This window comes from Barbatula barbatula (assembly GCF_947034865.1).
Source record: "Barbatula barbatula genome assembly, chromosome: 1".
NCBI classification, from domain to species: Eukaryota; Metazoa; Chordata; class Actinopteri; order Cypriniformes; family Nemacheilidae; genus Barbatula; species Barbatula barbatula.
This window is the reverse complement of record NC_136766.1, coordinates 33072628-33085705: the sequence shown is the minus strand read 5'-3', so window position 1 is coordinate 33085705 and position 13078 is coordinate 33072628. Positions and strand designations below refer to the sequence as shown.

General features: G+C 39.1%; 1 protein-coding gene across 1 annotated transcript in view; it reads left to right on the top strand.

Moving 5' to 3' along the window:
* Window positions 1–2686: 2686 nt before the first annotated feature.
* Window positions 2687–13078, top strand: part of ntrk3b (neurotrophic tyrosine kinase, receptor, type 3b) — a gene marked incomplete at its 5' end in the record, with an annotated part of 79666 nt that continues 69274 nt past the window's right edge. Inside the window, one exon of the mRNA XM_079451397.1 lies at window positions 2687–2928. Within this exon, the coding sequence (XP_079307523.1) occupies window positions 2687–2928 (242 nt within the window). The remainder of the gene's footprint in view (window positions 2929–13078) is intronic.

Below are 13078 nucleotides of genomic sequence, written 5' to 3'. Positions count from 1 at the left end.
TCAGCATTATGTCATCTTAACAGACCGAGTGTTCTTTGTGGATGTGGTCATTTGAGAGAGCCTTGTGGTTACATTTTCTAAGCGTCAAGCGCTAGTTATTACGTAATCCTTTTTTCCCTCTACAGATCAGGGTGTGAGGTGTACACAGCTCGCACCAGCTGGCATCCGTTACAATTACACCGTCACAAAAAGCGAGTTATGTTTACTAATTCCACAGCTTTTGTAAGTTCACTCGGTTTCTCTTATGCTGTACCTGTTACCTAAATAAATTTTCTAATGGTCGACACCAAACTTGACTTCAATTTCCAAGTGCTGTGTCAACTGGATTTGCATATATTAGTGCAGTCACATCACATGCTGAACGTGTTCACTGGATTTACATTACAGTAGATAGATTATTCCATCTTTCTATAAATAGAAACATCATATTTTTCTCAAAGGCAACTCACTATATACAGCTACAGTCAGTAGCTTCAGACAGATTGTTGACAGGGTTTCCGCTTCTGTTCTGGCTGCCAGTTCATGGCTCGGTGCAGGATTAATAAGTAGAACTATTAAGAACAACTGAGACAACTGTGCTACGGTGGCTCGAGTCTCGAGGCCAGATAAGAGTATCCTTGAGAGGTCTCTGAGTCCCAGCATCTCAGTACAGGGGTAGCCCAGGGCTCAGTTTTTGGACCGCTGCTCTTCTCCATATACAGTACAGTAAGTCCTAAGGTTCTGTCATTCGGAAACATGGCTTTTCCTATCACTGCTGTGCAGATGACACACAGATCCACCTGTCATTTCAGCCTAATGATCTGACGGTTTCTGCGTGCATCTTAGCATGCCTTAATGATATTTCACTCTTGATTAAGAACCATCACCTTCAGCTGAACCTTGCAAAAACTGAACTGCCTGTGATCCCTGCTATCGCACAAAGACTAAATCCCCGAAGACTAAGCACAGCCTTTCCAACCAACTCGGTTCATCAACCACTACTCCTTCCAGAACGGCCAGAAACCTGGGAGTAGTTATTGATGATCAGCTGAACTTCACAGATCATGTTGCCAACACAGTCCGCTCCTGTTGATTCATCCTCTACAATATTGGCAGAATTAGACTTTTCCTGTCTGAGCAAAGTGAAAAAAACACGACTCTGGAACGATCTCCCTCTTGCCACAAGATCAGCGGATTCTGTAGTTGTCTTTAAGAATCGGCGAAAAACATCTCAACATCTGACCCATTAGCACAGTCTCCTACTTCTTTTCTACATTCCTATCCCCACGATCCCACCCCCCCAAACAAAAAATTATAACGTTCATATTCTGTGGTAGGCTAACTGGGACCAGTTGTACTGCACCTATGCATTGTTGTCCTTTTGTTGCACAAATTGCTTCTATTGTTTTCCCCTACTTTGTAAGTCGCTTTGGATAAGAGCGTCTGCTAAATGACTGAATGTAAACGTAAAACAGCAAAACAAAAATGATCACTCTGGCCTATGAATGATCAATGTGCATTTCTCAAAGTGACATTATTCCGTATCTATTTATAGTTTATACTTTTATATAAACTATAAAATAATACATTTAAATGAACTCAAATTAATTAGCATGCACGCGATAGAACATATTTTGATAAATGATTCTGATGTGACTAAGTTATTGAGGATGTAGACTACATGCAATTCCATGTTGTAATTCAATGTTCCAAACTGTAACAATTACAGCTACATCCATTAGAGAAAATCCTGTCATCATTTACTCACCTCCGAGTTTTTCCAAATCTGTATGAATTTCTTTGTTCTGATGAACACAGAGAAAGATGTTTGGAAGAATGCTTCTAACCAAACAGATCTTGTCACCATTGACTCCCATGGTAGGAAAAAATACAATGGTAGTGCCCCAGAACTGTTTGCTGTCCTGCATTCTTCAGAATGTCTTCTGTGCTCAAGAGAACAAAATCATAAAATAAAAATCACAAAGTAATTGTCCTATTATGGAAGTCAATGGGGGCAAATTCTCCAAAATCGAAGGTGATTAAATGATGACAGAATTGAATTTTTTTGAGTGAAGTATCACTTTAAGGGATGTATTGTGTCCACTTGTTAACACAAATGCCACGTTAAAGCATATTAAAGCCATAACAATTAAACGATAACGGTTTACAACTACCTAAGTGTTTGAAACTAACATACCCATGTGATAACTAGCCCGTGTCTGTGTGTTAAATGAGAAAACCCTTTAACAAAATAAGATGCTGTCACACAGGAAAACAACACTCGTTTTTACGTGACTGTGTTTAAACGCCTTTGTTGGCTCAGTTTGGAAATCTTCTGTCTGCACCTCCTCCTCCTCTCGCAGGTGTCAGTCTTAATTCCGTCCAGTAGGTGGGACTTCATACTCGTCACCCAGAGCATCATTGCCTTCACCAGTACTTTCCTTCAGCTTGGAGACCGAGAGCGACCCTATCATGGACTGTGAAAGGGAAAGTCGCGGCGAGTTGTGGCATTTCCGCTCTTTCTTTTGATAAAGGAATACACAGCAACAATTCCGAGGAGAGTTCATGTAGAAGCCGCTCTATAACGATGTTCACAGGCGAGCGTCACCTTATGTAGCCGTTTGGACATTTAACGCTCATATCTTCATTCACGATCTTCATCGCCATCAGCCCTGGAAGACGTCGAGTCGTTTCGGACCCAAAAGTCATGGATGTATGGTTCTGTTCTGCGGTTTTCACCTGGAGGTTTATCTTTCTTTCAAGCATCTTCCAGGGCTATTGGAGCTCCATGCTCGATTGTCCGCCAACATGCAGCTGCTCGCCCACTGAAATCTATTGCAATAAGTCCGACAGTGGAAATTTCTTCCCTTTACTCGCTCTGCAAGACCCGACGGGCAACGGTAGTAACAATAATGACATTGAAGAGCTCTTCAGGAACATCACGTCCATGTAAGTGCGTTTTCTCACGTCCCTCTTCTACTGCGGAAAATCTTTACATATATAAATATATATTTCACCACGAGTTCCCCATAGAGTCAAGTCATACTTGGGCTATAAATAAAGTGTGTAGTATTATTTCCACTCGCAAGTTACTTTTATGGATTTATTTTCCGTTTTATTTTAAAACTAATGCAAAGATTTATCGAGCTTACAATCTCAAATAGCGTTGCCGCAATGTAGGACGTCGTTGTCACAGGTTTTGCAAGCTGTAAGATTTGATTATACGATCAACCTCCAGCGCTTTAGCTGCTGCTGTGTTATGTCGGTGTCGATTTTATGTCGTGATGTCTCTAATTCTGCATTCGTGAATCGCATTCAAACCGTCATTGATTTACAGTTTTTTCGTCTGGTTTTATGTCTACTGGATAAAATCTTCTCTTACGGATGTTCATTTTGATATGTCTGTAATTATAACATGAACGCAAACGCATCTCATGATTCCAGACGGTGGAATTAGTATCGTCCACTGGTTACTTGTATTAATACATTAATATTCGTGTGAAAACATGTATTGTATAATTTATCAATAGGATAATATTACATTGATGAATTAGTTGAAGTTGTAAGAGCTGTGCACCAACAGGTTTCAAGAATCCCCTTCAGCACTCTGGACAGCTCATGGTTTCTCTGTAGCATTGGCTGATTTTATTTTCAGGCTTGATCTGTTATAAAACATATTTTTTTTTCTTTGCATCTCTCTGTCTTCAGCTTGCTGTCTGTTCGCCATGTCATGGCCGGCTGTACATTGCTTCACGACAGTTGTATTTTTCAGTGAGCACATGATTTATTTAGCTGCTGGCTCAGAAAATGCAGGATGTCCTTCAAAGTTGAGCTTTTTTTCAAAAAAGTGTCAGATCTTCAAGTGTGAAGAAAGTTCTTCCTTCAGTCCTTCGAATCACTGACACTGTGAAGTAATGTTTTCATTTCACACGGATGTACAGCGAGTTTGGTTGGAGATGAAATTGATTTATTCAGCCGTTTGCAAATATTCAGTTGAGATTTGACGTGCTACACACTGTATATTAAGTAATATTATAAACTATTTCCAAATTTACACAAAATGCTTTAAGCAAGAAATTTCAGTAAGCACCATGAAAACAAACTTGTATATGCAGCTACAATAATTTCTCTCTTCAATCAAGTTTGTACTGTATATAACATGTATTGCAATACGTTTAAAAACCCTTGCGATACATAGAATATACTATAGTCTATAACGCAATATCCTTTATGTCTTGCAAGCCCATTATTGAGTTTGTCTGAGGCTTCTCGTTGTGTTAAGTAGGTCAGGGCTGCCATCTGAGAATTCGGAGGAACGTCTGAACTTCTCAGTGTGAAGGACCACAATGAGAATATTCCTGCCCGAGTGACCCACCCTGTCTCTCCCATGCAGTTTCTCAAATCCCTTTCAAGGGAATCGGAGCTCAGATTTGTTTGCTTCCATATAGTGGTTGAAATAAGTACTTTTGTGTGGGGAAACTGATTGTGGATCAGTGCAAGCGGGCTACTCTCAGCCATCTGCGGGGGCTCCACTTTTACAGAGGAATATAAATGAAGCACCTTCTCGGGCAACAATCAAAAGACGCATTAATCTGGAAATAAGGCTCGGTTTGGGCTGTCTGAGCGTTTGAAGTTTGTTTCTAAGGTGATTGTATTTTAACAAGCTTATTATGAATCATGGAGAAATGGTAAATGATAGTGCTGTCGCACATGCTGTAGTACGGAAGGGGAAACTGGAAAAGATTGTTAAAAGCTGCTTGGAACATTTCGACAAATTTTTATTTCATTATTCGCTAATGATTGACGAGTGCTTTCCAACAAAGTCATAGAATTTGTCAAAATATACATTTCTAAAATGAAATCAAAATTTTTGGCGTAAAGTAGCAGTATAACATTACACTCTTACAGAATAGTGCTTCACGATGTCAAAAAACATTTTGGCTGAATGGTTCCATAACCACCAAAGAAGAACTTTTGCTGCTTCACAAAAGGTTCTTTGTGGTAGAAAAACGTTGTTTGGATTATAAAAAGGTATAAAATGGTTCTAAAAAGACCTTTGGGGAACCAAAAATGGTTCTATGGCAACGCTGTAAAGAACCTTTTGAAGCACCATTTTTAAATAGTGCAACGTTATGCACGTCCTCTTAAATTCCTGTAACCTTAATGCAAATGCTAAGAATACTGTTGAAAATGTTAAAACGTTTTATTTAAACATTATTCATACGCCGTGGCTTTATTTATTGACTCAAATGATTTCCTGCTGATTTCAATTAAAAATCATTACAGGAACAAGAATCTAATGAGAGAGAAATGGAAATAAAAATATAATCTAAAGCAAAACGGCAGACCCATTACAGTAATAAGAACTGCCACTGTTATCGTGTTTTTTGGTTTAACAGATCCTTCCTATTGGTGCGGTCTGTCAACACGGTTTCTCAACATGTGATGAGACAAATCTTGGAAGAAGGTGTGAACCTAATTTTGTTCTTTAGAAAGAGACAGTAAGGATTGGTTTTAGAAGTGTCAGACCCTACTGTCAGCTCTTTGTAAAGTTTCCTTCAATTATGATCAGCAGATGTACTGTAAAAGATAATGTAATGAGGAGTTGATTTACCTCGCTGCTTCTGTTATTGGATTGCGCCCGTGTCAGCCTCTGTCAGGTTTCCAGGTCAAAACGAGCACTGTTTTTATCATCATTACACAGCATTCTGAACTTTATCTCAAGAAGTTTCAGCCATGATGCCTCATAACGCATGATTATGTTATGGATATGATATGGATATTGAGAAGGCCAAAGAAAAATTGATCTAGATCACTCAACACATGGCAAAATTGGTGCAACAAGATGGTCGCTAAAATGTTTTTAACAACATGTGGCATTTCATTTGATGTACACGTGTTCTCTCTTTCTTATCATATTGTTGCCTCAATGTCCTCTCTCTGGATTAGATATTCAACAAGGATGTATGTTATACATTTAATAACCGTGCTTATTTTCTTTCACAATCATGATTGTAAACAAGATTTTTAAAATCATTTTATTCAGTTCAATAGGACATATTAGTAACTTCTGTTTCAACTTTTGTAGCCTGATGTGTCGCACGTCTCAAAAACAGCATAAGACAAGGCAGAGAGCAATGTGACGGTTCAAATTAAATGAGCAAAATATCTCATTAAAAAGATCACATCATGAATTAATCATCTCATGGAGGAGACGGAGAGGAAGCGAGGAAGCAAACGCATCACATATGATTTTACTCTCAGGAGTCTTTCAAGTGTACATGATGGAAACAAATCAAAGCTTAATGTTGATTCGCAGAAGCAACAGTATGACTACAGTCTGCCGTCGATCTTCTCGACAGCGCACAGGTTTCTCATGCCACTGCAAGCTTCTACTTTCCAGCTTTATTCACCTATGAAATATTGAACACTTTCAACAAAATTCCTTTGATCCTGTTTTCTATGTCATTAAAACCCTGCATGCCACAAATTCCCCAAAAGTATTTTTAGATTGCTTTAATTAATATTTTCTCATTTAAAGACTAATCTGTGGGCAGTGTGCTAGTAATGGCCATTCTTAATAGGTTGTGAAATTCGGGATGTGGTCCACAGGACGGTATTTTACAGTTGGCGTCACGGGCGGGCTGCTGTCTACCTGCTTCGTAACCTGTTTGTATAGACAGCACCTCATATAATATCACAGAATGAAATCTGTCAGGCATTATGTTTCCTTTTTTTCACAGAATATGAGCCGAGTAGGTGCGGAGATTGGAAATGAAAGTCGACAGGAGCGTTTTAAATGGAAAACGACGTGTCCTATTAAAAGCGCGCTTGGTTCTTGTCGTGCACGCGTTTCTCGGAGGCTTCGCAATATGTTGAAGACAGGAATATGAAACTGTCACTGACTAAGTTGACATATATTACATAAAAAGACTGCTGTCATTCTTCACCTATGCACTCAGGTCTTTATATTTTAACCGGCGTGATTTCTTTGCGACTTTTTTTTATGTTTGACTTGATGTAAAATACCTCAGGAAGGGTTATTGGATTTGATACAAAGCGAGGAGTCAATTTTAATTTCAGTGTCAACAATGCTTTTGCGAAGTCTTACATCTTGGATTAAAGTTTTTTACGGAGATAGTCACAATGCATTATGGGATTGCATTCACCAGAAAGGACACGTGCAATGTCGCTATAGAGCTTGTCAATCGACATCACGCCGTGTTGAATGTTCCGCCATGTTGGGAGGCAGGCTGCTATTGCGTTCAATGGAGCGTTTTGTTTTTTCTTGTTTGATTAAGTAATATCGGTCTTGCTGTATTAAAAACTAAAATAGTGTTATGCGGAGTCGTTCTGGAAAAGGCCCTGGTGGTTTCACTTTCGATTTCTCCTTATATCAAACAAAACCAGTAACGGTACATATCAAAACAAAAATACCAGCGGCGTATGAGCCTCCCAAGATGGCGGAGCAGCCGGCAGAACAGCAATATAAAACGCAGGGCGTGACGTCAGCTTCACATTTTCTATAGAATATAAACAAAACATATTGAAAACAATGTCTAGTCTCTCTATATCCTGACTCTTTGTGAAAACTGCTATGTGCAACCGTCTGTTGATTTTTTTTTGATTACCGCCAATGTCAAAGACAGCTATTTTACTTTAAAACCCTTTCACAATCACGGCTGTTTCGCCGTTTATTACAGTATCTTTGCTTATGTTCCCCCTGAACCAGCTGAAAAGGATCCGTGTAAGCAGGAAGAATATGAAAAGAATTGATCAAATCTCACAGAAAGCCGCTTTTATGTGTCCCAGAGGGACCACAATGAATACGCAACACTTCCAAAGCACTTTCACAGTTGGGCTGCATTATGTCTCGCAGTGAATATCCGCCCGTACTTTATCGGAATCAAAATGTAGTTAGTTAACACTTAGCGAAAGCGAGAAGAGACGGAGGAAGTCGGTGTAACGTTCGTGCCCGCGCACACACGGTACGGTAACCATTCCAGCCCGCGGGTTGCATGGGCGATCGACAGCATGTATGTACAAGAAACCCCAGATGGGCTTGTTTTAAACACACTTGATTTTCACAGCCGAAACTTTCCCAGATTTGGGTGCTGTATGGCACTCTGGCTTTTCGCCAGCGCGAGAGAACAGTAAGAAATTGTTTTATTCAAAAGATGGGAGTACTTCAGTAGGCTGCTAAAATACTCATCAGGGGAGATGACACGCATTGCTCAACAAGACAAGACCTGTCAAGAGCACAAGAAAAGATAACACCAGAAAGATGGTTGTCTGGCTTTATACCTGCTTCGAATGCCCCGCTGGTGATGTTTACACCGCGTATTCGACAACGCGGTATCGACTCTGATGCCTTTAGGAATTTGTTTTATTTTTAATGCGGTGGTCAGAAGGGGCAAGCGAAAGTTTGCAGTGTTACATAATAAAAACGGCATTTTCAGAATAGGGGTTATAGTGAGATTGTGTTTTATGCTTATGCTCTGTATAATCCTCCGTCTTGAATATTTGTCCTCAGAACAAAGTAAAAAATCTCACAAATTTGAGCAGAGGAGATTGAGGAGCTACACTTGCATATGCATTTGATTTCATAAGGCTTTTACGTCTGCACTCATTTCATTTAACACTCATTCTGTTTATTTATGTGGAAATTTCTTGACATATTACTATAACGAAAGCTTTAGTGCACAGATTTGTACTCGGATGGAACGTGAGGTACAACCTCAAGCTGTAGGGTGGAAAAGCGTTAGATCTGCTTGCTTAAGGCCCTGTTTTCTTGATGGGGATCTATGGTCAAACATGAAGCAATATTAGTAATGTAATTCTGTGCAATATAGCAATGTTCATTACAATCCAACCCACCCCCCCCCCCCCCAACGCACACACACACACACACACACACACACACACACCCAGACTCAGACTTTCATCCTTTCATACACTCAGAATGTTAGGCTTTAAAGGACAAATTATGTAAAGCGGACCTTTAAAACTCTTTTACCCCAATAACTCTGAGTTACGGATGTGTAATCCATCTTGTGATGGCAACAGACAATATACCTGTGGCTTTACAGACTCTGCAAACAGCTTCTGTCTCTCTTGCTGTCTGTAATACACTGTTTTTTAGACTTTCTGTCTCTTCAACTCTCTCCTCCCTCCAAGCCTTCCTTCTTAAAGCTGAAATTGGTTTGGTTATTGAGGAGGTATAGATGCAACACCGTGCTCAAAACGGTCTCCATACCTTTCCCTGATTTGCAATAGTACGTTTGTAATAGTGATGTATAATGTAAACTGTTGAGTATGATTTTTCAGGAAACGTCAGTTGTGGGAAGTGCAAGGTAAAATGGAAACGTTAAGTAACCTGCAACTTTATGCTTCAAACAGGGATGGCAGTAGAGAGAACATTACGGATTAAAATGTAAGAAAGATTAGCTGTCAATTTATTAAAAACTGTCAAAGTCATTGTGATTTATTGATTGTCTAATCAAATTAATTGCATAGAAATTAAATGTTCCGGAGATTTTAGTCATCGAAATGTCATCTTATTTACATTTTTCTAAAAACATTGTGAAATCTTTTTCGAACATGTTTGCATGTGTCTGATTTATAATCCACCGCTATTGCATCGGACTATGCTATCATCTTTCATTTGTATAACTCGATGAGAAATGAATGAGATATATTGCAAAACTCTGTGTAGTGGATCTAAGAAAGTCCCTTTCAGCGGCTTGAACCTGAAATCTGATTTTTGATTAAGAAAGTTGTGATACTATGATAATCAAATCTTATTTTTGTTACAAAGACATACATTCATTTAGAAAAACTTGATTAAAACATGCCAATTAGCTAATAAAACATCAATTCCATTATGTTGTAATATGTGCAGATAAAGATGCTAAGGAAGCCATCTAGTGCCGATTCTGCAAACGCTTCCAAGCCTTTGGCATGGCGCTTGACATTGGCGGCCGGGCACCAGGAAGGTACTGACGTCTGCGCCTCTTCTGCTGCTGTGTCTAATGCTCTCTGGCTCATGGGACATAATTATGCTCATTTTCATTTTGGCTGCGGCTCAGGAGGGAATGGATGTGGAGATGTGCAAAATGTAGATACACTTCCCAACCGCTTTAGTTGTGACTATATATATATTCTTTTCGGTTTTGGTCATGGACCGTGAGGTTGATGCATCGCGCTGTTAATCTGAAGCCTGTTGATACGCAGCGTTAAACACGTGCTTGGACGCAGTTAGGCGAGGAATGTAAATCCATACGTGCTTTAGCTTGGGCGTAATGCCAGCGGTGTTTTGGACTATGCATTGTTCGTGCGGTGAAAATCTCTTTTTTAGCCGCATAGTTTCGGATGTATTTTAAAAAGCTGATGTCTGGAGAGTTATTATGAGGTGAAGGGTCGGCCTAAGGTTAACACAACCCGGTTTTACATTGTCATACGTGTTTCTGGTGACTGCTGTATAGTAACGGGACCGTTTAATTGTGTTGTTTACTGGGAGACACATTGCTGACATTTTGCCTCCTTTTCAAGAACAAGTTGAAGAATTGATCCCAAGATTCAATAACTCTGTGCTTTAATGGCAGGCAGACTAGTCAATACAGATTTTACTCATTTCGAGTTCTTAACCCTCAGGTATTGATGTAGTGTCTGAAAAGACCTCACTGGAAATATATGCGTTTATATATTTATTTGTGCAGGTGATAGATATATTTATTGCTTTGTGACTGTACAACATTTTACTTACAGTATTTCAATGCTGATTTTATCCCTTGTTAAAATTACCCTGCGTTTTGTTTATCGGTAAACTGTAGTAATTACGTTTTGGAAGTATTGATTATCATTTGCATTTATGCATTTAACCACAAATATCATGGTTATTTTAACAAAACCATGGCTAATTATTAATAAGAACAATAATATATTTGTTTATTATTATTTTATTATTGTTCTTGAGATACAGTAATGCTTTTATGCTATGAACAACAGCCATGAAACCACTCCTAAAGGAAAGCCGCATGAATAACACATGCGAAACTTGTGATTTTTGAACATTTTCATGTGAACCTGTGCGAAAACCTTGAAACATGTTATCCACGTGGGAAAAGCATATAAAATGAATGCGTTTTTTCTGTTAGGGTAGCACTGATCTGTTAGAAACCAGCCACCTGGGACAACAGCTAACAATCCAGTTTATTACATATTAAACTTAACATTTGGCAGGATTTTGAGATGAGCCGATCAGAATCAAGTATTCTAAAAAGAATAACTGTTAGAAAATACATAACTTGTGGGTAAAACCTGTTGTGCATTGGTTATTTGATTACATCTGGTTGCTGAAGACTAAGTGACAAACCTTAGACGTGCTGCCTCACGCAATGTTCTTTTTTTTCCCCATTTAAAATGCAAATCTGCGTCCAGGCACCTATACGCACGGTTCGCAGTGAGGTGACACTTGTTGTATTTATACATCGGAAATGTATATCCTGTTATTTCCCAGACTAATCCATTATGAATGTCGCACATCTGCCTCGGTGTATTTACATATATTCAGAAATAACACATGTAAAAGAAAGGCCGTAGAACCGATGTTTATGTCTCCGGCGCTTATGCTGGAAAACAGTGCCGAAATGTATAGATTTTATGCTGTAATTGTTACGAGCATTGTTACGATTTCTGAGCCATTGTCCTTATCTTCACCATTCTTCTTTGTTCTTTTAATGGTGCAAGATATGGCGTAAGAAAAAAGAAAGACATGTATCATGATTTCCCTGCCGTGTTGGGGTTTACCCAGCGCCTGGCATAGAAAACAAAAGCATGGCGTCGATCAGTGTCTGGAGAGCACTCTTGAGCCGATCTGTTTTATTAAAAGTTCCTCTATTAAGCTCCTTGCGCTCGAGCTGGAGATCATTTCAACAGAGTCGTTCATCATGCACAGGCGTGGATGTCAGAAACAATGGTGAGACTGAGGGGTGATTATTGGGAAAACAGCCATGAACTTGGTTGCAGGCTGGGAGAAGCTTTTCTCCACCACAAGCTGGGATGAAACGGGCGATGAGCCTTTGAAAGATATTTGAATGATTCACACATGGCTTTGGTTGGGAATCTGCATAAACAGGGTTCCTCCAGTGCATCTGGAACGCGGTAACCTTGCTTTGACTCAGTTGTAGATTTATTTGCGTGCCTTTGCGATGCCCAATTCGTGAACAGAACGTCCTTTTAAGCCAGGTCACTTTGGTTGAAAAGACTTGCCAAGCATTTAAATCCTTGAACTCTCTGGGATGTTTTTGTGAGTATAACTGGGAGGTGGGATCAGCGTTTTACAATCAAATTAATACATTGTCTCAGTGGTTCTGTGTTCATACAATGGAAGTCAATGGAGGCCGTTGTTGTTTGGTTGCAAGCGTTCTTCAAAAATATTATCTTTTGTGTTCTGTATAAAATATGTTGTACGGGTTTTACGGTTTTCAACCTAAACAACAAAAGTGATAAACAACATTTTTACTACAAATGTGTCCATTAACATTTTGAAAGATGTCACACAAAAAAGTGCTTTTTGTGATTTTGACAGTGCATTCAAGGAAAGTAGATATTTTAGTAAAAACTGTGAACTTTTGTGCCGCAAACAGAATGATCTACCAATTGTGCCACACAGGTTTTGTTAAATTGATTCCCATATTAAGCAGCTTTGGAAAGACATTATATAAATTAGGGATGCACCGATACCAGTTTTTCTCTGCCGATCCGATTCCGATACTGAACTTTCAAATATCGGCCGATACCGATCCAAATCCGATATCAGTTATTGTTGACCTTTTAAGGTTTAGAATTTCTGTAACTCACACAGTCATTAAATTTATCTGCTTAAAGTCAAGCTTTGCATATTCATGAAATACATCAAAACTTAGATAAATAATATACACAGTATGACGGACATCTTTATTAAGAACACTGTGCTAAACTTATAATTGAAATAAATTACATTTAATCAAGCTATGGAGTCATCCAAATGACAATCTGTATTTTCCAACCATCCAGCATTTCTTTGATTGTAGCTGAAATCACGCTGTTGTGTGTGATC